Raw genomic sequence first — 24,601 nt, 5'->3', positions numbered from 1 at the left:
GATTTCTCCCTTGATAAATCCAAAACTTCATTCCAGCAAATGGCATTGATCAGTAGCCACAAAAAAGATCTTCATTTGCCTTTCATCTTTTTAGATGAACAATTTTATGACACTTAAAAGCTCAGAGGCAAGTAAAGAATTCATAATTAGAAAATATCTTCTACAAGACTGTTGCTGCAGAAGAGGTTACATTTTGTATCACAAGTGGTTTTTACTTCAGTCTTTTCTATTAATAATATATAGCTTGATCTAAGCCTGAGTTTGTGTCCATCTATTTTATATTGTCAAGGAACTATATTTATTTTTCTTCTGCCTTTAAACTATTCACATGCCTAAGAGATTACCATAAATAATGAGTTGAAACTCATACTGTAGATAATAAAATTAGATCTAATTATGTTAGGTTTATTAACTGAATTCTCTTAACATTCCTCTGAGGTTGGTTCTATTACTTTCATCCCATTTTATGATGAGAAAATTCAGGCACAGAGGTACTAAATAACTTGCTCAAGATCACATAGCCAGACCAGGGATTTGAATCTGGGCAGTCTTGCTCCAGGATCCATGCCCTTAACCACTACATACAGTCAGCAAAAGCAGAGTTAACCTATTCTCTCTTAACAGCAACCATGATGGATAGTCATTTTAAGGTTTCTAAGGATCTCATTCCACATATGAATCTGGGTTTGCTAAAAAGATTGTATTATTGCCAGAAAAAAAATCACTAAAAAACAAATGCTACTGAAACTATCTTCTAGTTGATCAAATAATTTTCAGAGCACATTTAAAACACTTTTAGAGTTTTAATATATCATAAAAGGAAAAGTACTTAGAAGAATTAGGTAAATATGGCTTCTTTTCCCCAAAGTACATACTGATCATTTAAAAAGCAAATAGTATAAATTAACATACATATATATACTCAGATACATATAATAGAGATATGTATCGTCTCCCTCTGTAAAAAACAGGAGTTGGACTATACCACTGGTTCAAAGGCTTTATTTTAGCAGGAGGGCTAAAATATTTTTATCCTTTCTCCCACTTCTGGGTAGCACTTACGAGTGCTAACACTCTTAAGATTCCATTTACATAATTATGGAGACAACAGAAGGCTAAAAAAAGAAAAATACTATGTTAATTTTAGAGAGAACTCAGTGGCCCTAAAACATGATGTTCCTATTTAACATTATGTCTTTTAACATGGAATCTTCAAAAACACATGCAGAAATCAGTACATTCATTAATAAGCACATTCACCTTCCATTGAGCTGAATTCTATCAGCTAATTTGGAGAATTGGTCTGGAAGTCTTCTCTGTTTTATAACACCCTCAGGAGTAACAGAAACTTCACAGAGAGAGTATGTGTCAGATGCACCAGTCAAACCAAATTCATGAATAGCTTGACAGACAACTTCTTTAGCTGTAGTGTCTTTACTGATGATAATGTAGCAACTTTGCTGATCTGCTTTGAAAACTCTTATAACTTGATCAGGAATATCTGTATAAATACAAAACAGTATTCTGTTATTTTACAGAAACTGACTCAAACTCTTCAAACAATAATTTAGAAGACAATGATCTCTCTAAACAGTTAAATATATATTTCTCTTTCAAGGATGTTAAAAGAAATCATAGCTGCACTTATTAATAAATCAATGTATCTTTTCTGGTGACAAAATACTAGTATATGTTCACAGAAAAACACCAAGAAAAAGAAAATAAAGCCATACTACGCATATGATTTGAAAGCCATGAAATTTTCATTTTTATAAACATTTTAAGTCATTAAATATTCTTCAACAAAATTTTTTATGGAGGCATAGGACTCCACAATCTGTATTTTATAATCGGAAATGAACCAAATCCTGAATCATAGACAGTCAGCTTGCATATCACGTTCCTTTATCATAAGTAAATTATGATAAATAATTTCCCTCCATCTCAAACTCTCCCTGAAGATAAACCTTTGTAGTCAATCTGATTTATTTCCTCAGGGATAATCCAAACCAAAGAGAAATGTTGAGTTAGAGGGCATGCATATGGTTAGGGTTTTGGAAATATACTTCTGAACTGTTCTCAGAACATTATAATGTTTTATCATCCTAGGGTACAAAGACAGCAATTTTAGTCACATTCTTATCAAAACTGTTTATGAATTTTTTTCCCCCATTTTGAAAGCCCTCTGCATTTCTTCCTCCAAAAATGTGTCATTATTTTGTATTTCACTTCTTTAGTTCATGGTGAAACTCACTGGTTTAATAAAACATTATTCCTTTTTAAAAATATTTTTTGTTATTCTTTATGCTTTTTCCTACTGAATTATACTAGGTGCCAATACAATCTACTATAAAGTGGCCAATGTCTTTTCAGATTTTATATTTATATATTTCAGCACAGGAAAATTTAAAATATTCATGTGGTTAAATCTCAGTGTTTGTGATGTTTGCTATTAGTAGATTAATCCTACTTTAAAATAAATGTTCATGTAATACATACATGTAAATAATGATATTCCCCCCTCCTACTCTACCTTATTGCTTTTTCTATTCATATGGCATTGGCTAAAGCTTCCTGAACAAAGCTTTCTGAACAATTAGCCCATATGATGACAGTGGGCTAATTTTTAATGTAATTAAATTTAACTGAAAAGTGATTTTACAACACAAACAACTGCTAAATGTTTCCTCATGATAATAAATTATAAAAATTTCTTCCATTTTTAATTAGGAAAAATGTATTGTTGTGGATATTTCTATCATGTGTGTAATGGGGGTGAGCTAGGGATATTTTGGTGGCTCAAGTCACTGTATACGTTTGTGTAGCATTACCTTCTTAGCATTGTATACATTGTAAATCTAAGAGAAAAGAAAAATTACAAATTTGTCTCAAAACCACCCGAGGCATAATTCTAGCTAAATGAAAGAGAAAAGTAATGAAACAGATGTGGGAAGAAATAATTTCACAGAATAAAGTTATCAGTGAGTCTACAACACAAAAAGACAAAGACTGACTCTCAGTATTGGAATAGTCAACTGAATACATGTGAATACAATTCCAGGAAAAGTATTCTTAGCCGACAAATGTTGACTGTTCTGGGTTTACTGTCAAACTGGAAGCACAATGCTTCATCTATTCAGGCCCCTTTTGTAAGATATATGCGCCAAACTGCCTTTTTTTGAGGTATGCAAAGATCTGATTCACCAAACACCTCTTTGCCTTCTGTTCATACATCTCTGAAAATGAGTCAGTCCCTCAGATGTTGCTGACATTAGGTTTCTAAGTCTACAGGCATAAGGTAGGCTCTTATGGCATGCTAACGATATGCTTCTCTATTCTGGGCTAGAAAATGCAGGAAGTTGGAAATTTCAGTTTTCCAAAAGAAAGATACTGGACAAGAGTTTCATTATCCCTTTTAACCCAATAAAAGGTGTCAAACAACTACTACTATTATCTGTATTGTTCCTATCCTCTTCACAAAAATAGGTCTCAGTCGTCCAGGGCTTAGAGGTAGATTTGTTTACTAGGTTTTTGGGGGTTGAGCATCTGCCAGCCGAGCTGGCTGACCATGAGGGAATGGGGAGATGCTCTGATTCTTTTTACTAATTTCTTCAGAGAAATTTATTCAAACAGACAGATTGGCAATTTGTACACATTTCTTCTCTTGCTGCTAATATACTATGTACGATGTCAGGGAAGGAACCCTGTGCATCCTTCCAAACACTGTATTCTGTTACATTCTCTTATATTCACACTGTTAAAACCATTTGTTTCACATGCAAAGGACAAACTGTCATATAGTCATATAAGAAGGAATCAGGCATTATAAATGGATAGCTCTAGAACAGATCTGCAAATGGAATTACCCAAAGGATATTACATAACCCAAATCCTGGTGAATTTGCCAAGATAATAAATGCCCATTTTGAAAACCAAATTTGAAAATTTGAGACACATTAGAGGAAAAAATATCTCCACACTGGTATCAGTGTTGGGGTAAATCTCTCTTTCCATTTTAGAACTGTTACCTGTATAATACATATATTTTCTTCACAAAAGTATTAGTGGGAGGACACTGTAATTAATGCTAAACATAATATTTGAAACATGGCAGACACTCACACATTAAATGATTAGTTAAATGATGAATATGAAGTTAGAATAAAGTTGAATCAAAAACAAAAATGATCTAATCATTTCAAATTTTAGGTATGAAGCTAAAATACACATAAAAGTATAATCCTGTAAGAAAAACAGACATTTAACAAGAATCTTGGAGAAGTACAGCATTTATTAGTCTTATAATTAATATTCCATATTAAAATTCTTACATAATCAGTTCAGTTCAGTTCAGTTGCTCAGTCACGTCCGACTGTTTGCGATCCCATGAATTGCAGCACGGCAGGCCTCCCTGTCCCTCACCATCTCCCGGAGTTCACTCAAACTCACGTCCATTGAGTCGGTGATGCCATCCAGCCATCTCATCCTCTGTTGTCCCCTTCTCCTCCTGCCCCCAATCCCTCCCAGCATCAGAGTCTTTTCCAATGAGTCAACTCTTTGCATGAGGTGGCCAAAGTACTGGAGTTTCAGCTTTAGCATCATTCCTTCCAAAGAACACCCAGGACTGATCTCCTCTAGAATGGACTGGATGGATCTCCTTGCAGTCCAAGGGACTCTCAAGAGTCTTCTCCAACACCACAGTTCAAAAGCATCAATTCTTCGGCACTCAGCTATCTTCACAGTCCAACTCTCACATCCATACATGACCACTGGAAAAACCATAGCCTTGACTAAACGGACCTTTGTTGGCAAAGTAATGTCTCTGCTTTTGAATATGCTGTCTAAGTTGGTCATAACTTTTCTTCCAAAGAGTAAGCGTCTTTTAATTTCATGGCTGCAATCACCATCTGCAGTGATTTTGGAGCCCAAAAAAATAAAGTCTGACACTGTTTCCACTGTTTGCCCATCTATTTCCCATGAAGTGATGGCCAGATGCCATGATCTTCATTTTCTTTTGTTTTTTTTTAATTTTATTTTTAAACTTTACGTAATTGTATTAGTTTTGCCAAATATCAAAATGAATCCACCACAGGTATACATGTGTTCCCCAGCCTGAACCCTCCTCCCTCCCCATACCATCCCTCTGGGTTGTCCCAGTGCACTAGCCCCAAGCATCCAGTATCGTGCATTGAACCTGGTTCATTTTCTGAATGTTGAGCTTGAAGCCAACTTTTTCACTCTCCTCTTTCACCTTTATCAAGAGGCTTTTTAGTTCCTCTTCACTTTCTGCCATAAGGGTGGTGTCATCTGCATATCTGAGGTTATTTATTGATATTTCTCCCAGCAATCTGGATTCCAGCTTGTGCTTCTTCCAGTCCAGCGTTTCTCATGATGTACTCTGCATATAAGTTAAATAAGCAGGGTGCCAATATACAGCCCTGACGTACTCCTTTTCCTACTTGGAACCAGTTTGTTTTCCATGTCCAGTTCTAACTGTTGCTTCCTGACCTGCATACAGGTTTCTCAAAAGGCAGGTCAGGTGGTCTGGTATGTCCATCTCTTTCAGAATTTTCCACAGTTTATTGTGATCCACAGAGTCAAAGGCTTTGGCATAGTCAATAAAGCAGAAATAGATGTTTTTCTGGAACTCTCTTGCTTTTTTGATGATCCAGCGCATGTTCGCAACTTGATCTCTGGTTCCTCTGCCTTTTCTAAAACCAGCTTGAACATCAGTAAGTTCACGGTTCACATACTGCTGAAGCCTGGCTTGGAGAATTTTGAGCATTACTTTACTAGCGTGTGAGATGAGTGCAATTGTGTGGTAGTTTGAGCATTCTTTGGCATTGCCTTTCTTTGGGATTGGAATGAAAACTGACCTTACATAATAGGTAAATGAATTCAAGAACTGAAATTCACATATTCCATACTTTCAACCCAAGGCAAAATTTCTAGTGTTAAGTAAAATTAAAAAGTGAGATAAAGACACATATTTTGACCCTGTTGTTGTTATTTAGTTGCTAAGTCGTGTCTGACTCTCTTGCAACCCCATTGACTGTAGTCTGCTGATGACGTAACAGGTACTCCATAAATATTTGTATAGTGATTAACAATTTAAAGCAGAATGAAGAGGCAGTCTTTTGCTGCCTCTTTGTTTTTTTAAAGATCATCTAAAATACCTAAAAAGTTCTTCCATTTTTAATGTCTGACCCTGATATTATACTAAAAATAGAAAGAAGAACTTTTTAGGTATTTAAGATGACCATTACAAGAAAAACAAAAAAAAAAGGAATGTCTCTTCATTCTGCTTTAAACTGTTAATCACTGTACAAGTATTTATGGAATACCCGTTACATCATCAGTGTTTCAGATGATGAAGCTAAAGTAACAAATGAGATGGACAAAGTCTCTGTTTGCAAAGATTTGCTTATATTCAAGAGAGTAGGTGGTGGTTCAAGGAAAGACATAATGATGAAGTAAATAAGACAATTCATACGGTAAAAGTTCACAAAGCAAACACAAGTGATGAGTATAATGACATGGATTAAGGACTGGCAAACTCATTCTATGAAGGGTCAAAAAGCAAATATTTTAAGTTCTGGAGGAATTTAGATAGACAGAAAATAGATAATATTTCATAGATATTTATGTAACAAGAAATTTGACAAAATTCAAAGTATATTAATAATGTAAATCTAAAACATGTAAAGATATGTAATCCCAGAGGTTTAGGCAAACATCCACTAAAACAGAACTGGTTAAACAGAATGTTCAAGATATTGTGGCAGAATACATCCTGCTGCAGAAAGGCATTTAGGGTGTATTACTAGGTGAAATGGGCTAAGTGGAAAAAAAACTATATCATTTGGGGTGAAAGAAACAGTACATACATTTTATGTGCTCTGAAATTTCTGAAAGGATACAGACGCAAATGAACAACTGTTAATTCTGGAAAGCAGAGACTTTTATATTTTATCCTTTCTCTGCAAATAAAAACTGTAATATATGTTCCTTTACAATTCAAAATTAGTTAAAATAACTCAGACTTGCAATGCAAAATGAGTATGAAGTTTACTAAATATTAAAGATGTCAAATTAAAAGTTTGTGCTAGTAAAGGAAAAAGAGTAAGCAAAAAGTTCCATATGCAAACTCAGAAAAAAAAAATCAGTTTTCAAATACTTTTAGCTACACTCTGAATTATTTTAGGCCTCATGTCACATTAAACCCCAAAATTCTGAAACTTTTTACAAGTTAGAGAACAGCATGTATACACTGATTCAATGGGTATAAAAGACATATATATTCAAAGAAAATGGCTAAAAGAATATATGCCAGTTTATACTGGCAACCTTTGAAGTGTATGGAGTTCTGCTTCCTACTTCATTCAATTCTGTATCATCTGACTTTTAACCATATACTAAAACACTACACACAAACATAAGCAAGAAAATACCGTAGTCTTCAGGATACTTACAGTACAAACCAACAGCTGTAGGCAGCAAAAACAAAGCAAAACCATAAAAAAGTCAACAAACAAAAGCGAAGTATTAAACAGTTCTGTAGCTTTGTCCTTACTTTCTAATAACAATTTAAAATATGAAGCAAAAACATAACTGAGATGTAGACTGATAAAAGTTAGTCATACTTGGCTGATGTCACACGTGTACTACAATATACATATGTGATGTACACAGCTAACCTAAAATTCAGTGCTGTCATTTATGATTCACCAAGCTGAATTTGGAATTAATTGGTAATAAATATTTTATTCACCATAAATACAAACAGCACTGCAGAAGGCTTTAAATAAAGTTGCTCATTTGGAGATTTAAAAATATAATTTTAAGTTAAATTCCTCTTATATGTGTTCATGCATATTGCTGATATGGACAAAGGCTGCAGACTGAGCTTTGCAGACTGACTTTCTCTGAACAGACAGTAAAAGGGCATTCCAACACTTTCAACATGTTCTCAAAGAGGGAATTATGCAATCAATCTTGAAGAGCATATCCTCTTCAGAGATCAGAACTGTAAACTTCAGGGTTTACAGTTTCTAAATTTTAATAATTCCAACCTCTTTCGTTTCCCTAGCTAAATCCCCAAATTCTCTCTCCTCCCCCTTCTACCCATTCTTTACCTCCCACCCTGCCTCACTTCTAAATATGCCAGTGGCAAAAATACAAATGTACATCAATAATTGTAAGTCAATCAAGTTATAAACCATACATCCCTAAACACTTGTCTTATGAAAGTACAGATGAACATTTTGTTTGTGCTTTGGTAGTGTTTAAAATTTTATTTGTGAATGCAGTGTAAGAAATACTGCTATGAACATATGCACACAGACACAGAAATAAATTCCCATACTACCACATGACAACGTCAGACAGACAATGATAATGTGCTAGAAAAGCAGAGAGCGATTCTGTATCAGAGGGACCTGAGATCCCCAGATGAGGTAACACTTGGGCTCAGCACTGAGGAATAATAAGTTTCCTGGGATATGCAAGGAGAAAACACCAGAGGTAGCAAACAATATGTGCACAGAAAGAGAGTTCTGAAGGTACGTTCCATACTCAGGAGAGACAGAGAGGTAACAGTTTGGAGAATGGTATAACAGGAGGCTAGAAAAGGGGTTTATAATTATGCTGTAAAAACTGGATACCAACTGTTATTAAGTCACTGTGTTTAGGCTCCAAACCTACAACTACCCTGCTACAATGGGGCTAGGACTCTGCAAACCATATTTTTTTCTTGCCAAAAGGGAGCACCAGAGGTAGACTGCAAGGTTACAGGAAGAGACCTGCTGCCTTATTTTCTTATGTGTGGGTATGTGGCTCCTGTATTGCTTAAACGATACTCCTTCACCCTGGTGGTGGCATTTCCTTCATGCACCAGAAGCTGAATCCACTTTGCAGCTTCCTAACTGTGACACTTTAGTGCTTGCTTTCTTACCTTTTTATGTAAAACAGTTTACTTTATACTTGGTAACAATATCTGGTATTAACTTCTGATCAAATACATGGAGTGCTTTCCATCTCACTACTGAATCCAGAACAAATAGAAATCACTAGACATTTCTAAATCAAGTAACAGCTCATCAAAACCTTCATTCCAGAACAGGGGTCCTCAGCCTGCAGAACCTAATGCCTGATGCTCTGAGGTAGAGCTGATGTAATAACAACAGAAATAAAGTGCACAAAAATGCAATGTGTTTGAATCGTCCCTGCCCCCTTCCACAGGAAAACTGTCTTCCAGGAAACCAGTCCCCCGTGTCGAAAAAGCTGGAGACTGCTGCTTTAGAAAGAATGCTGGTAGTCACGTAGAGAGTAGGATGTGTCAAAGACAGATCACTGGGCCTAGGAATCTCTCGAAACAGGTGAAGAATAACAGAATTCTTCCCTTTTCCCACTAGCTGTTAGAGCTTTAACATCAAAACTGAAGCTGATCCCAACTATATGCATCTTTGAGGAGGTGCTTTTTTCCCTCCTCTCCTTGGATCAAATATATACCTCAGTTTTTAATTGTATGCATCTTTTATTGAAAACCATCTCAAAGCCATTCAAATAGTAGATATATAAATAATTCTTCAAAATGTTCCATCCTTATAAAGAAATTTTAGGTTACATAGTTAAATGACAATTTCTGCCTCTGAGCGTGGATACAGAAAAATAAACTTGATGCCCCACAATGAAAGTCTGAACATCAATGAAAAAGATACTATAGTACTTTAACAATATTGGATGTAACGAAAACATTACAGGTAGTGGAGAGAAAAATCAGTGTTTCTAAAAAACTGTTAACACATTTCTGTACATCACAGAGGAAGGTAAGTTAGACAAGTTAGATTAAAATAATTTGCTTTATTCCTTTCCACACTCTGGTTAACATGTTTCTTGATTGAGAAGAAGTATCCCTGCTTTCATCCACTGCTTGGATTAGGGTTACCAAAAGATACGTACTTCTCTTTCATACTGAAAGTACCATCACTCCAGTTTAGAGAAAAAGACATAATCTTCTTTTTAGTGTTTCTGCATTAAGTCAAAATATGGAGGTGAAAAAAGAGGGCTGCCAGCAAATCTAGTATTTGTTACACATGGCTCAACCATCTATTTATCTACTCAGTACAAATATGGCTGTATAAAATAAGCAACAATTACCTGAGGGATTAGAAAAATCCAACATGCTGGTGGTAGGCTGGAGGAGGTCGGGGCTGCTGGACGAGAGTGTTCCAGGGATAGGCATGATGGCCAGACTGTGCCTGCAGTGTCTCGTTCCCACAATGCTGTCATCCTGTGACTGGCTCAGGCCTCCATCACTTCAAAAGAATGCCACATATCACTTTAAAATATTTGAGAAGCCTTTATAGTAAACATTTCTGTTCTCTGTACACAAGGCACAACAGGACCAATTCAAAGTGGTGATTTTAAAATAGTATAGCAATTAAAAAAAAACAGGACAGGTGTAATACTGAAAACAACACTAAAATTTTTTTTAATAATTATACTCAAATAAAATTTAATTTATACATCTAGGTAATTCTATTACAGCTGACCCCTGAACAATGCAAGTATGAACCAAGCAGGTCTACTTATGCACGGATACTTCTCAGTGGTAGTAAACACTACAGTACCACACAGTCCCTGGTTGGCTGAATCCACAGATGTGAGGAACCACAGGTGTGTAGGGCCAACTATAGATTCTACAGGAATTAACTCCTGTGTTTTCAAAGGTGGGATCTACATGACACAGAAATGCTTGTATTTTGTATTTAGTTTCTGCTGGTTTTGGTAGAGAAAATCAACCTGAACAGGAAGTTCTTGAGATCTGCCAGCTTCATTAGACACTAAGACATGTATCCAACATACAGCACAGCCACACCGCTGTAAGGTTCTTCCTTTCGAAAGAAAAGCTTGGCAACCTTTGAGGCAAAGGATGGAGTTGGTCTGAATCCAAGACAAAAACATGGCAGGTTGTAGAAAACAAGGGGACTAGGCTCAAGTGACAAAGTAAGATAGGTCTTCAAACACATGAGGAACCTGGGAACTGCTTCAACCACCAATTACACAGAAGAGAAAACAGTAAGATGATACAGAAAAAAGCAGCAAAGGACAATGGCGGTATGTGACAAACAGAAAGCAGAAGAAAAAAGGGGACCAAGAGAGAGAGAAAAAAAATTTTACAGGCTCTAGTTTATTCTAAGGGTGCATTATTTCTTGTGTGATCTCTCAAGTCTAATTACTTAGCTGTTCCCTAGATGAGACAATCAAAACCAAAGCAGAAAGCCAGTCACTGAAAGTTAATTCCCTTTAAAGGTTTCAAAAATGAGTAATATTTATTAAATGGCCATATTAAGCAAATACTCTTCCTTTAAAATATTTCAGAGGTGTTAAACAGGCAATTCTAAAACCAAGAGAAAAAATAAAACCAAACATAACCCTGTTACTTAAGGTTTAGATACCCCTCAAATTCTATAAAACACAGGATAAGAAAAACAGTTCTATACAAACATAGGACAGCAGTGAAAAGTAGACATCCATTAGCATCAGCAACCAAAATACTACTTATTTCTAAGCACTGGTTACAATGTTTTAGGTTAATATTAATTCCCATCTATATATATTTTTTTCAGTGTAGCATTCTACCCAGTATTTGCTACATATACAAATAATTATCACAGAATACTTACCTATGATCTTGGGATGGATTAAGATCTGAATAATATAGGGTACTTCCTAGATATGTTAGGAGTTAAAAATAGGACTTAGGCAGATTAGAAAACTATGCAAGATGGAATTTAGAGGATTGCTAAATAAACAGCTAAAGGACTGTTAGTAGCCAGACAAGGAAGAGAGCCAGGATAAGACAAAGAGAAGTCAGGGAGAAGCATGAGAACATGGGAAAAAAGCATAGTTAAGTGTTTCAAGAGCAAGCTACGTCAAACAGACCTAGGTTATTAGCTGTGTGACCTCAGGGAAATTTCTTTGTTTATTGGTTACCTCATCCAAAATTGTGAATACTATTGATCCCCTAGGACTATGGCAAAGATTAAATAAGGTAATGTAGGTGAACATTTTAGCACAGAGAAAAATAGGATTCCTACTTTTTAGAAGATAGTAGCACTTTTACTGAAATAAAAATAGAACAATACATATCTAGAAAGGATAATTTTTATTTCTGCTAAGTTGGTTCCTTATAATTAGGGGTGTATCCCTAAAGATCAGAGCTAAATAGCTTATGATAAGAGGAAAAAACAGGGGGGGGGGGCCTTTCGCACACATTTTATAGTTTTGTTTAAATATTTCAGCAACAATTCATATTTGCTGCTGCTGTTGTTTAGTTGCAAGGCCGTGTCCAACTCTTTTGCAACCCGCATGGACTGTAGGCTGCCACCAGGCTCCTCTGTCCATGGGCTTTTCCAAGCAAGAATACTGGAGTGGGTGGCTATTTCCTTCTCCAGAGGATCTTCCCAATTCAGGGATCAAACCCATGTCTCCTGCATTGGCAAGTGGATTCTTTACCACTGAGCCCAGGGAAGCCCTACAATTCATATTACATAAATAATAAAGAATTTTTAAAAATACAAGTCTTTCTTTGATTTCTGAAAACAACCTGCCAGTTCTTCGACACAGTCAGGTAACTAAATCCAAGGAAGCAAACTGTTAAAAAGATTAGCTGTTTCTACTAATAATCAAAGTCTAAACAATTTTAACAATATTAAAAAGTTACAATTTACTATTTAGGGGAATTGGCTGTCACTTGCAATAAACTAGAATTTACTACAGAGACTGAGAAGTACATGAAATACTAAAAGTCTTTATCTCTCTTACTGATGTTATTTAACATTACTTTTGCTTTTTAATAAGCAATAGATATGACACAGAAAAGCTATAATTAAAGCTGGTAACAAATTCACGGTAACTAAGGTGAAAGCATATATAAATGAAAACTATACTAATGTTATGTACAACCCATGCTATGACATGAAACAGTATCAAATTGGCAAAATATCCATGCTTGTTTGGAAGCCGAATTAATAATGCCTATTTGCAAACATGTCATTTCTTACCAAAACAGTCTCCTGAGAAGATGATGCAGTAACAGAAACAAGATAGTTTTGAAAAATTCCTCAGTAATGCTTGATACTGAATTTACTTAAAATAAAACTATGTTTTAGTTTCAGAGTATGAAACTAAAAAGGCTGCATAAACATCAACAGTTTGCAAACAAAAATAATACCAATATTAAAAGCAAACACAGTGAAAGCTAACAATAAATGGAGAGGAAAAAAATTAACTTCTAATAACCAAACAAGGCAAACTACTTCCGGGACTGTTACAGTGAATTAGATACTTGACTGGGCAATCCATGATTAAAGAAAACAAAATAAAAGCTATAATTAAAAAATAATAGGAGATCAGACTTCCTGATTTTCAGGTCAAGAAAATTCACATTGCTATGTCTTAATTTGAGGATATTATTCAAAATCAGTTAGACTTTTTTTTTCCACTTGCAATTTTCAGGAGCATTCTTTCATTTTAAAATTATGTCATGGTTAGATATTTGGGGAATTACTGAGTCTTATCTCAACTACTTACTCCTTCCTTATATTCAGTATCTTTACTCCTCTTACAGATGTGGACATTCTCTCTTACAGTATTTCCATGACAACTCTTGTGCTGCAAAAGCCAGAGCCAAGTGCCCATTCCAAAAAGTCCAGACAGAGAAGCCATACTGAAAACTGTGGAATTAAACTCATGAAAAATTCTTCCTAATTAAAAAATAAATATTCAAACCAAAAAAATTTTAAATACAAAAAACAAGGAAGCAAGCAAGAAATGGAAAATTTACCTATAAAGCTACTTAGAGAAAACCATGATCAACCTTTTCCTTCTAGTCATTTCACAGTAAATAGCACAATTTATTTAACCAATCTCTTGTAGCTGGACATCTCCCGAAAATTTTGCAATTTTATTTTACTATGGATAAAGAACAACTAATGATGATGATGATCATTTTAATTTTTGGCCTTGCTGTGCAGTTTGTGGGATCTTAGTTCCCTGATATGGGGTTGAACCTGGGCCCAGAGTCTCAGGGCTGTGAAAGCGCTGAGTCCTAACCACTGGACCACCAGCAAATTCCCTATTCTTGATTATTACTGATGCAGAACATCTCATTCGTGTTATGTGCCTACTGAACTTCTACTGATCTCTGTGTGTGCATGTGTGTGTAGCAAAAGAGGTTGTCTGAATTCATCTAATGATTAAGTACCAAGAAATATGACATACATTCTCAAAAATGCAAAGTATCTAACCTAAAACAAATTCGTTTTCCTTGCAAAACAGGGTCCAGTAGAAAACTGTTATGATTGCTACCAAAATAATCTGGGTTTTTTGGGGGGTATTTTTACAGTTGAAATTATTAGCATTATGTTTAGAAGAGATGACCAGTTTAATGTTAACTCCCGAAAGGCAGCATTTTATTCATATTTTATTCACAGCCAACAAACTCCTGCTGCCACAAGGGAGAGACTCAATAAATGCTTGCTGACTAACAACAAAAATCCCTCTGAGTTTAAGTAAAATAATTTGTACTAGATCTTTCATTTTGGTGGGGTCCTAATATAAACAAACAGTGCTTGGACACACTCAAAAGACTGCTCCCAGCCAACTCAATGTCCATGCCTCCTGCTGTAGGCAAAGACAGACACCAACTAGAGTGACCAATTCCCACTTCCTAAAGGGAAACACTATAGAGATGAGATACTGATTTAGATGCCTGACAACTGAATAAGCTGGGTGAAACCTGACAAACTAACTGCAATCATGGTGTTCTCTGGCTTTTGATGACACATGTCACAGGTATGCCACAAAGTGTTCAAAATGAGACTCTGTTACAGGAAATACATGTTTTCCAGATCAAACACCCCAAGGGCTTCTGGAAATGGAACTCTGGGCATTACTCCTGAGGAACTCCCTGTGTGAATTCTTCTCCCCTCTGATCCTCCATTCCTCTCCCTTTTCCTCAGTGTGTTCATGCAGACTTCTGGTCATCCCAAACTGTCTCCAATCTCTTCAGTGTGAGCTGGTCCCTCTAATAATTTCATTATTGAAATCTCATTTGTGAGAAAAAGTTTATTCTTATATAAAAGTGTTTCCCATGCTGCTATCATACTACAGTATGCTCATATTAAAAGAATTTTGCTAAAGCTATGATTTTTTTAAAGCCTCAAGGAGAATAGTCACTCAAAAAAGAATGACTAATAAATTTTCTAAAAACAAGAAACATTATGAACACAGCTCAGGTTGTTTCAATTTTCTGTGAGCTCCAAATTAAATGAAGAATAAATATGCTTCTCAGAGTTGAAAATAAAAACTGATGAAGCATTTTCTGATCAGGAAATTCTTATAAGAACTTTAAGTAAAAGATAAGAGCTGACATTCACCTTGTTCCTAATTAATCTTGCTGTTATTGCTATACTGTGTTGCACCATCAACCCCAAATCACTACCACAGATAAAAGATCTTGAAAGAGTAAATCTTACCACATCACATGTCTTCGATGGCCCCCTATTATGACATGAAGTCCGTATCTTTAGCATAATATTCAAAGTCACTCACTAACCTATCTATCATGCTTCATCGTTAGGTATGCACTGAGAAACACAGTCTACCCAAATCTACCAAGCTTGTTTCTGCCTTTGTACATATCAAAATAATTATCACCCTGTAATGGACCACTTGCTAATTTTCCATTTTAGATGACCAGCTCTTACAAGGGTAAAAAACTCGTTCTACTTTCACTATTTCTATCTCTGGATATTGTGCCTAGTTTATAATAAATGTGTGAAGAATAAAAGGTTCCTGCTATGAATCCCCTAAAGGCAGGGACGACCTCTTTACAGCTCTGTAATTATCACCTGGCACAGTACAAGGAACTGTCAAGAGCCAAACTCAGTATTTTCTTTGAATATGCTTTCTTTCCTTTCACTGATTCATTGCCTTAATTCAGCAAATATTGAGTGACTACTATGTGCTAAGTACTTTATTTGATTATAACTTTTCTGATTACTTTAGAAAGTGGACACTATAAAATATACACAGATATAGTATGTATTAGAGCAATTCCCAGTCATGACACTGGATTCATTTTATCAGTATTTTAATGATTTAATCTGCATTTAAAATCCTGAGGTTCTATTCAGATTTGGTGATATTTTGTTTTGAAAACAAATAGATTTGATTAAAAAGGTTAGCTTTAGAATTCAAGAGGGAATAAATAGTGCAATAAAAGGAAGATTTGAAAGACAAAAAAAAAAAAAAAATAGTGTCAGTGAATACGTCTCAAGTTTTAAGATGTCCAAATCTGTAGATAATGGGACTGACATTGGACCAAACGTATACAAAAAAAAAAAGATTTCATAAAATAAAATGAACAGTCTTTTCTAAAATTCAGATCAAGGTTAATGGAAGACTATATAATCTAACAATGATATCTTCATGGAAGTGATTAGACATTTAGAATTTATTCTTATTTATGGATTGCTTATAGATTGCATGATGCAATAGCTGTATAAAAACTAAAAGTGACCCAACTTTCCTTTTTCCATAAAAAACTTTATAGTCAATAGGAACATGCCTATATTACAGAGATTGTAATTACCTACCTAAAAAGTTTTGGAGGCAAGATACTAAATCGTGTTTTATCCAAAATTTTCCTGATTTTGTTTCTTCCACCTGAAACGGTATTTGCTTTTATTTTCTTATTTCCTTTCTCCTGTGATGTCTGTTCAAGATCTCCTGGTACATCCTGGATTGAGTGGCGATTACTTTTTTTTTCAGCAATTTTGGGAATATGAGGAACACCAGATTTCTCTTGTTCAGTCCTACTAAGTAACTCTTTGAACACTGTGGAAATAAATGTAAAAAACTGTCATGTCTTCTCATTAGGAAGTTTTTATATCAATGACAAATTTTAGATAAACACAGTTGTCTTCTATCATCTGGCCTTTCATAGCATTATTCATTAAATCTCACTGCATTATAAAATTTACACTCACTCTTCATTAATCAGCTATATTCACTTTTCATCTTTTATACCTGACTGTAATTCTGATGCTGACCAATAGTGATCAAAGAAATTCACTGGTGAAAACAGAAGCAAAGTGGGCAGATTGCCAGCATGTTTCAAAAGCCCAAGGGCTCCTATTTAGGTAATGAACAATATAATTGCTAATCAACCCAGATTTTATAGAAAAAGGTACTTAGATTCTATTATTTATATTTTATCCCTTATCATTTGAGATGAGATGTAAATACTACAAGTCAGGCCTTGTTTTGCAAACTTTAACCATCAAAATACAAAAAAAGGAGAAGAGCCCTTCTGGACCTGCTTTTACCAGAAACAAATAATATTTAATTTTGTAATATATGACAATTCCCTCAATGTAACATGTGTTAGACTTAAGTCACTCAGCAAAGTGAAAGTCACTAACAAGCATTTACTACAGTGGTCTGAAGTAAAAAACCAAGCATTTGTAGATAACTTTCTATCAATCCTAAGTCTGGTGAGTTATATTTCATCCTCAAGGAGGGTGCAAGCACAATGGAGAACTTGCCTTTCCAGCAACCTCTTTGCTGAGATCGTTTTTCACCTTGTAAGAGGGCCTGTACCTCCCTGGGATGAGATAAAACAAAGATAAATCCTTATAAAGCTCTATATCTAGAAGTTTTAGCTGTCTCATTTACCAGTTAGGAAAATCTATGTGAACTGCTTTTCATTAACTAATGTCACAGCAGTTATTTTTTGGCTGTTCCTATCCTAAATGTGTTCTCAAAGAAGACAGATCAACTGCTAGAGGGGAAGAAAAAAAAAAAAACAACTAAAAAGATAAATGCTAAAGTAGAAGACAACATTCCTGAAGAGGGATGATACCTGGGAGGGATGGTGGCTGCATACTTTTGAACATGCAGGTCTTTAGCCACCTAAGACTCAGACCTCAGCTTAACAGGAAGTACAGCTATGAGTAGTATGACTCTGTATCTTTATAAAAGAAAAGCTATAAATTATATAAATGTACCCACTGAAATCTCAAACACAGAAAATTGTCATCTTTTCTGTTGTTTGTGGAATAAATCCATAGTTTCCTAGAACATCAAAGGACTTACTAGTAAGACTCAAGTAGAGAGAGCCACTGAAACATTACAACATAAATAGCTTGGTATTTAATTATTGACTTGACCATTTTAGAAAGTTTCAACCAGGATGATATCACATTACCAAAGTACATTGCAAGCTTATGAAAAGCACATTTTCTGTCTTCAAGAAACTGGAAACCTTTAGGAGACACCTTTCAAAGATAGGTCAACTTCTAGAACTAACACCAAAAAAAATGTCCTTTCATCATAGGGAAATTGGAATGCAAAAGTAGGAAGTAAAGAGATCCTGGAGTAACAGGATCCAAGTTTGGCCTTGGGAGTATAAAATGAAGCAGGGCAAAGGCTAAGAGAGTGCTGCCAAGAGAACACACTGGTCATAGCAAACACCCTCTTCCAACAACACAACAGAAGACTATACACATGGACATCACCAGATGGTCAACACCAAAATCAGACTGATTATATTCTTTGCAGCCAAAGATGGAGAAGCTCTATACAGTTAGCAAAAACAAGACTGGGAGCTGACTGTGGCTCAAATCATGAACTTCTTATTGCGAAATTGAAACTTGAATAAAGTAGGGAAAGATTTAGGTCATTCACGTATGACCTAAATCAAATCCCTTACAATTATATAGTGGAAATGACAAATAGATTCAAGGCATTAAATCTGACAGACAGAGTGCCTTAAGAACTATGCAAGAGGTGGTGATCAAAACCATCCCCAAGAAAAAGAAATGCAAAAAAGGCAAAATGGTTATCTGAAGAGGCTTACAAATAGCTGGGAAAAGGAAAAAAGTGAAAGGCAAAGGAGAAAGGGAAAGATATACCCATCTGAATGCAGTTTCAAAGACGAGCAAGGAGAGATAAGAAAGCCTTCCTAAGTGAACAATGTGAAGAAATAGAGGAAAAAAATAAAAAGGGAAGATGAAAGATCTATTCAAGAAAATTAGAGATAGCAAAGAAACATTTCATGCAAAGATAGGCACAATAAAGGACAGAAATGGTATGGACCTCACAGAAGCAGAAGATATTAAGAAGAGGTACCAAGACTACACAGAAAAACTATACAAAAAAGATCTTATAATAACCCAGATAACCAAGATAGTCTGACCACTCACCTCGAACCAGACACCCTGGAGTGCAAAGTCAAGTAGGCATTAGGAAGCACCACTACAAACAAAGCTACTGGAGGTGATGGAACTCCACCTGAGCTATTTCAAATCCTAAAAGATCATGCTATTAAAGTGCTGCATTCAATATGCCAGCAAATTAGGAAAACTCAGCAGTGGCCACAGGACTGGAAAAGGTCAGCTTTCATTTCAATTTCAAAGAAAGGCAATGCCAAACAATGTTCAAACTAACGCATAATTGCACTCATCTCACACACTAGTAAAGTAATGCTCAAAATCCTTCAAGCGAGGCTTCAACAGTAAGTGAACGGAGAACTTCTAGATGTTCAAGCTGAATTTAGAAAAGGCAGAAGAACCAGAGATCAAATTGCTAACATCCACTGAATCACAGAAAAAGCAAGAAAATTCCAGAAAAAACATCTACTTTTGCTTCAATGACTATGCTAAAGCCTTTGACTGTGTGGATTACAACAAACTGGAAAATTCTTCAAGAGATAGGAATACCAGACCACCTTACCTGCCTTTTGAGAAACTTGTAGCAGGTCAAGAAGCAAAAGCTTGAACTAAACATGGAAGAACACACTGGCTGAAAATTGGGAAAGGAGGATGTCAAGGCTGTATATTGCCACACTGCTTATTTAACATATATTCAGAGTACCTCATGTGATATGCTGGGCTGGTAGAAGCACAAGCTGGAATCAAGATTGCGGGGAGAAATAGCAGTAACTTCAGGTATGCAGATGACAGCACTCTTATGGCAGAAAGTGAAGAGAAACTAAAGAGCCTGCTGATGAAGGTGAAAGAGGAAAGTGCAAAAGCTGGCTTAAAACTCAACATTTAAAACACTAAGACCATAGCATCTGGTCCCATCACTTCATGGCAAATAGATGGGGAAATGATGGAAACAGAGACAGACTTTATTTCTTGGGCTCTAAAATCACTTCAGATGGTGACTGCAGCCATGAAATTAAAAGACTTGCTCCTTGGAAGAAAAGTTATGACCAACCTAAACAGCGTATTAAAAAGCAGAGACATTTCTTTGCCAACAAAGGTCTGTAAGTCAAAGCTATAATTTTTCCAGTAGTCATATTTGGATGTGAGAGATGGACCATAAAGCAGGCTGAGCACTGAACAATTGATGCTTCTGAACTGTGGCTTTGGAGAAGACTCTTGAGAGTCCTGTGGACTGCAAGGAGACGAAAACAGTCAATCCTAAAGGAAATCAACCCTGAATAGTCACTGGAAGAATTGATGCTGAAGCTGAAGCTCTAATACTTTGGCCACCTGATGCAAAGGGCTGACTCATTAGAAAAGACCCTGATGCTGGGAAAGATCAAAGGCAGAAGGAGAAGGGGATGAAAGGACGAGATGGTTAGATGGCATCACCAATTCAATGACATGAGTTTGAGCAAGCTCTGGGAGAAGGTGATGTACAGGGAAGCCCTGCATGCTGCAGTCCGGGGGTCACAAAGAGTCGGACACGACTCAGCAACTTAACAACAACAATGCAGCTTTTTAAAAAAATTCACTTTAAGCCACATGGTAAAAATAAAAATGCTTTTTTGAGCTAAAGTCAAGATACTGATCCATTCCAAAAATATTTACTGACTTTTGAATAGTCGAAGACTATGCTTGTTGTTTGCAGATTGTTTCAGTTATGAAATATACAATCAGTCAATGATAAATGGATTGGAGAGAACACAACTAGAGGAACTAGTTAAGACAGCAAGAAAAAGAAAATCTTCCTTCATTAAGTCACCATGTAAGAAGAGATCAGTGAAGTGAGTTGATTTTAACTAGGCAAAGAGAATAGGAGGAGTAATTCTAGGTAGAGGAAATCTCAAGTTTAAAGCACCTACGGCAGAAGGAAAGTTCAAAAAAAAAGATGACTGAAGAACAAGGTAGAAGAAGGGCCTGATAAAGTTATTGTAAGGTGTTTGAACTTCCTGTTAAGAGCAACAGGAATTTGCGGGCAGCAGATATCTCTGGCTGCAGAGTGTAGGTAAGGTGATTCAAGAGTGTACAAGGTAGCTTGTATCTTTACTGGACTTACATATATAATATTAAGTAAAAATCTGCATCACATGCTTTGTAGATAAAGAAATGATTAAGTTAAACTAAAAAAATAGTGAGGAACAAGAATTAATGGATGGCAAACAAACATAATTAGAAAACCATTAAGCATCAATATTAGATATAATATATGAAGATGAAAGTGCCCAATAATAAAAGAAATGCTTAATAAATTTGATTACATAAAAACTAAAGATTTCTTAGTCTCTCTATATATGCGTATATGTATTTACACACACAAACCAAAACAAATGAACATGGAAAGTCAAAAGAACCTGGGGAAAATATGTGCAACCTTTAGACAAAAGAAAACTTTTCTTTACTTATTAGACATTCAAACAAATCAATAAAAGATGAATAACTCAACATATAATGGACAAGTGAAAAAGACTGTTTATAAAAAAGAAATGTTAGCACATAAAAACAGTGTTCAACTTCCCTCATCATTAAAGGCAGTATATCAGAAACTAAAAAGTTTATTAAACCCACTGCAGAGGCATTCTTATACACTGATGAATGAAGTTTATAAACAGACTGGGGAACTTTAGGAAAGTAAAACCAAAGTAACTATAAAGGTAATTCCACTCAGAGAACTTTATCTTATAGCTATATCTACATAAACATAAAAGATAAATACAAAGGATATTTATTACATCATTGTAAATAGGAAAAACTATGAACAATCCTAAAACATCCAGCAACATGAAACACCAGATCAACAGATTATGGTAACAGTGTGATGGAATTTGATGCAGTAACAATCATAAAAGAAAGAAACTGGTACGAACTCCTGTGGCAAGGTTTAACACACTGTACACACAATGCGGTCCCACTGGGCGTCTTTCTTTAGTATACTTTGTAAAACATGCATATATTACTTTTATTAAACAATTAAAATGCTAATCATAAATCATCTGAGTGGTGGGATATTTACAGATGTTAGAAAGTTGCAGAAAGTAAGAGGAATAGATGAATGCAAACTCCAGAGCAGGAAGAGGGTAAACAGAGATTGCCAGCTGTTTTCTTCTCTGGGGACATTTGCTGAGTCTAAACATAAACATGAAGTGAGGATCAGGTAGAGGGACTCCTAGAGGAAAAAGAAGTTTTGATGGATGTGAGTAATGGCAAGAAAACTGGAACACAGAGAAGCACCAAAGCAGTGTCACTTCTCTTCATGAAATATCTCTATTGTAAGACAAGGCATGAGGCTGGAAATTTCTTAGAATCTCATAGTACTCAGAAAACAAAGTCACAACAGGGAGAGACGACCAACAAACACACAACAGATTTATTGGCTTGGGGTGGGAAGCTGAAGAGCTAGGCGCAAAATCTCTGAAGGAAAGAATTATAAAAAAGGAGACAAAGCTACCAGATTTTGAATCAAGAGACTGGAAGTGGTTGGGAAGACAAGGGTGAAAAAGCAGAGTGAAATTTTTCAGTCTCTGCTTAGAGACAAAGTTCCATTAGAGAAGGGGCCTATATCAAGCACATGACGAGTGTGCTGTCAACCTGAAACCAATGGACACAGCTTAAGTAATTCTGCAACTCAGCGTGACCCGGCTCAATTCCCCTTACTCTATGTGATTAAACAAAGGAAATGGCAGATCCTATCTGTGAAAAAATACTAACTTTACTACTAAGGTTTCTTTATATACAAAGTACAACATACAATAAAAAATTTTAAGATTCAAGGAAAGAAAATAACCAGAGGGAAAAAGAGAGTAAAAGATAATCCAAATGTAAGAGTTAATATACAAGGATTTTATAATCTTTTCATTAAAGAACACAAAGGAAAAGAGATAAAACGGATTAAAAGATGAAGACGTGCAACAAAGAACTGAAGTTTATAAGAGATTCAAGTGAATATTCCAGAACTGAAAAATATCTAAAATTAAATTCAAGGCATGCATTTATCATCAGACTGGGTACAGCAGAAAATGCTGTAACTTTCTTAAACACAGGTCATTAGAAAATATCCAAACTGAAACACAAAGCTAAAGTTAGAAAGAACAGAACAGAATGAAATAAACAGTTGGGACACAAATCTTCTATCATATAAGTGACTGATTTCCCACATGCAAAGGAAAGAAAGAGGGTCAGTAGTAATTAATAATGGCCATGAAATTTTGAGAACTGATGAGTAACATCAACGTAAAATTCAAATGCTGAGCAAACCCCATACAAAATAAATACAAAGGAAACTGTAATGAGGACTCCTTGCTACTGTTAAAACTGCTGAGTACTATTTGCAACCTACGGAAAATGTGGGTATTTTTGCTTAGCCTCCTGTGAGTTGTGGTCCAGTGTTTAATTTTCAAACCCACTGCAGTGCTATACAGATGTGTCCACTTTGTACCACCTGGTGGTCAGGCTAGGACCTGAGCAGAGGTCTGCTTGTGCCAGTTCTCAAAGTCTATGATATGCTAAATAGAATCAGATTCACGTACCGATAGGACGTCGGTGAGCCTAGAATTTCATAAACAACTTTACGGGATTGCTTCCTTCATGTCAGTTATCAACCTGGTACACTTTCTAGTTCCTTAGGCCTTAGGCCTCCAAACTGTCCACTGCAGTGCCTCAGGGGCCAAGTAGCAGAGGACAGTGTGTGGGGGGCGGGGGTGGGGGTGGGGAGGGAGGGGAAGCAGTGCCGTGGGCCTTGCTTTCTCAAAGCCACAGCTCCACTAAGGGGTGAAGAACATTTTGTGAGGCAATGCCACTGGATTGCATGGAGGCTGGGGCCTGAGAGAATGGGAAAACAAGAGTGGGGGAAGAAAAAAAAAAACCTGTGGAAATTTTCTAACTCTGTCTGAGCTTTAGGAGTTTCCCTTCCCATGCCTTGTCAGGCTTCTTCTGGGTCCTTTTTGGTCTGTGTTATAATATTCACATCCGGGTTTCGGGTTGCCTTGAGTATAGCCCTGGGGTAAAAAACATCCTTTTGGTGGGGAGGGTACAGTCTTAGACGAGTGGTTAAGGGATCAGACACATCCAGAGTCTGTGCTTTTAGCAACTGCAGGATTCCAAATCTTTGCCCTTTTCCTGGGAGTCTACTGCCAAAAAAAAAAAAAAAAAGGCTCAGTCTGTTAGTCCCTTTCCTTGTATTGTACTGGTAAATGCTCTGCAGCAGATAATGGCTCCAGTTTACCTGAGGTCTAATTTCTCTGTTTAGTAACAGGTAGTTCTTCATTAGCCAGCCCTTTCAGTTGCTCTCAGTCAACACCAGAAATAGTAAGTTGACAAGTTTT

The 24,601-nt window shown here is 36.0% G+C and overlaps 1 protein-coding gene across 10 annotated transcripts in view; it reads right to left on the bottom strand.

Moving 5' to 3' along the window:
• RAPGEF6 (Rap guanine nucleotide exchange factor 6) overlaps positions 1 to 24,601 on the bottom strand; it is a 227,846-nt gene that overhangs the window by 40,721 nt on the left and 162,524 nt on the right. For all 10 annotated transcript variants that reach the window (XM_070792042.1, XM_070792043.1, XM_070792033.1 and 7 more), the window contains 3 exons: positions 16,665 to 16,905; positions 10,159 to 10,316; positions 1,261 to 1,501 (listed from right to left, as the gene is read on the bottom strand). In XM_070792042.1, the coding sequence (XP_070648143.1) occupies positions 1,261 to 1,501; positions 10,159 to 10,316; positions 16,665 to 16,905 (640 nt within the window). The remainder of the gene's footprint in view (positions 1 to 1,260; positions 1,502 to 10,158; positions 10,317 to 16,664; positions 16,906 to 24,601) is intronic.

The sequence above is a fragment of the Bos indicus genome, chromosome 7, assembly GCF_029378745.1.
Source record: "Bos indicus isolate NIAB-ARS_2022 breed Sahiwal x Tharparkar chromosome 7, NIAB-ARS_B.indTharparkar_mat_pri_1.0, whole genome shotgun sequence".
In the NCBI taxonomy this organism is placed as follows: domain Eukaryota; kingdom Metazoa; phylum Chordata; class Mammalia; order Artiodactyla; family Bovidae; genus Bos; species Bos indicus.
This window is presented reverse-complemented; position numbering and strand designations above follow the sequence as displayed.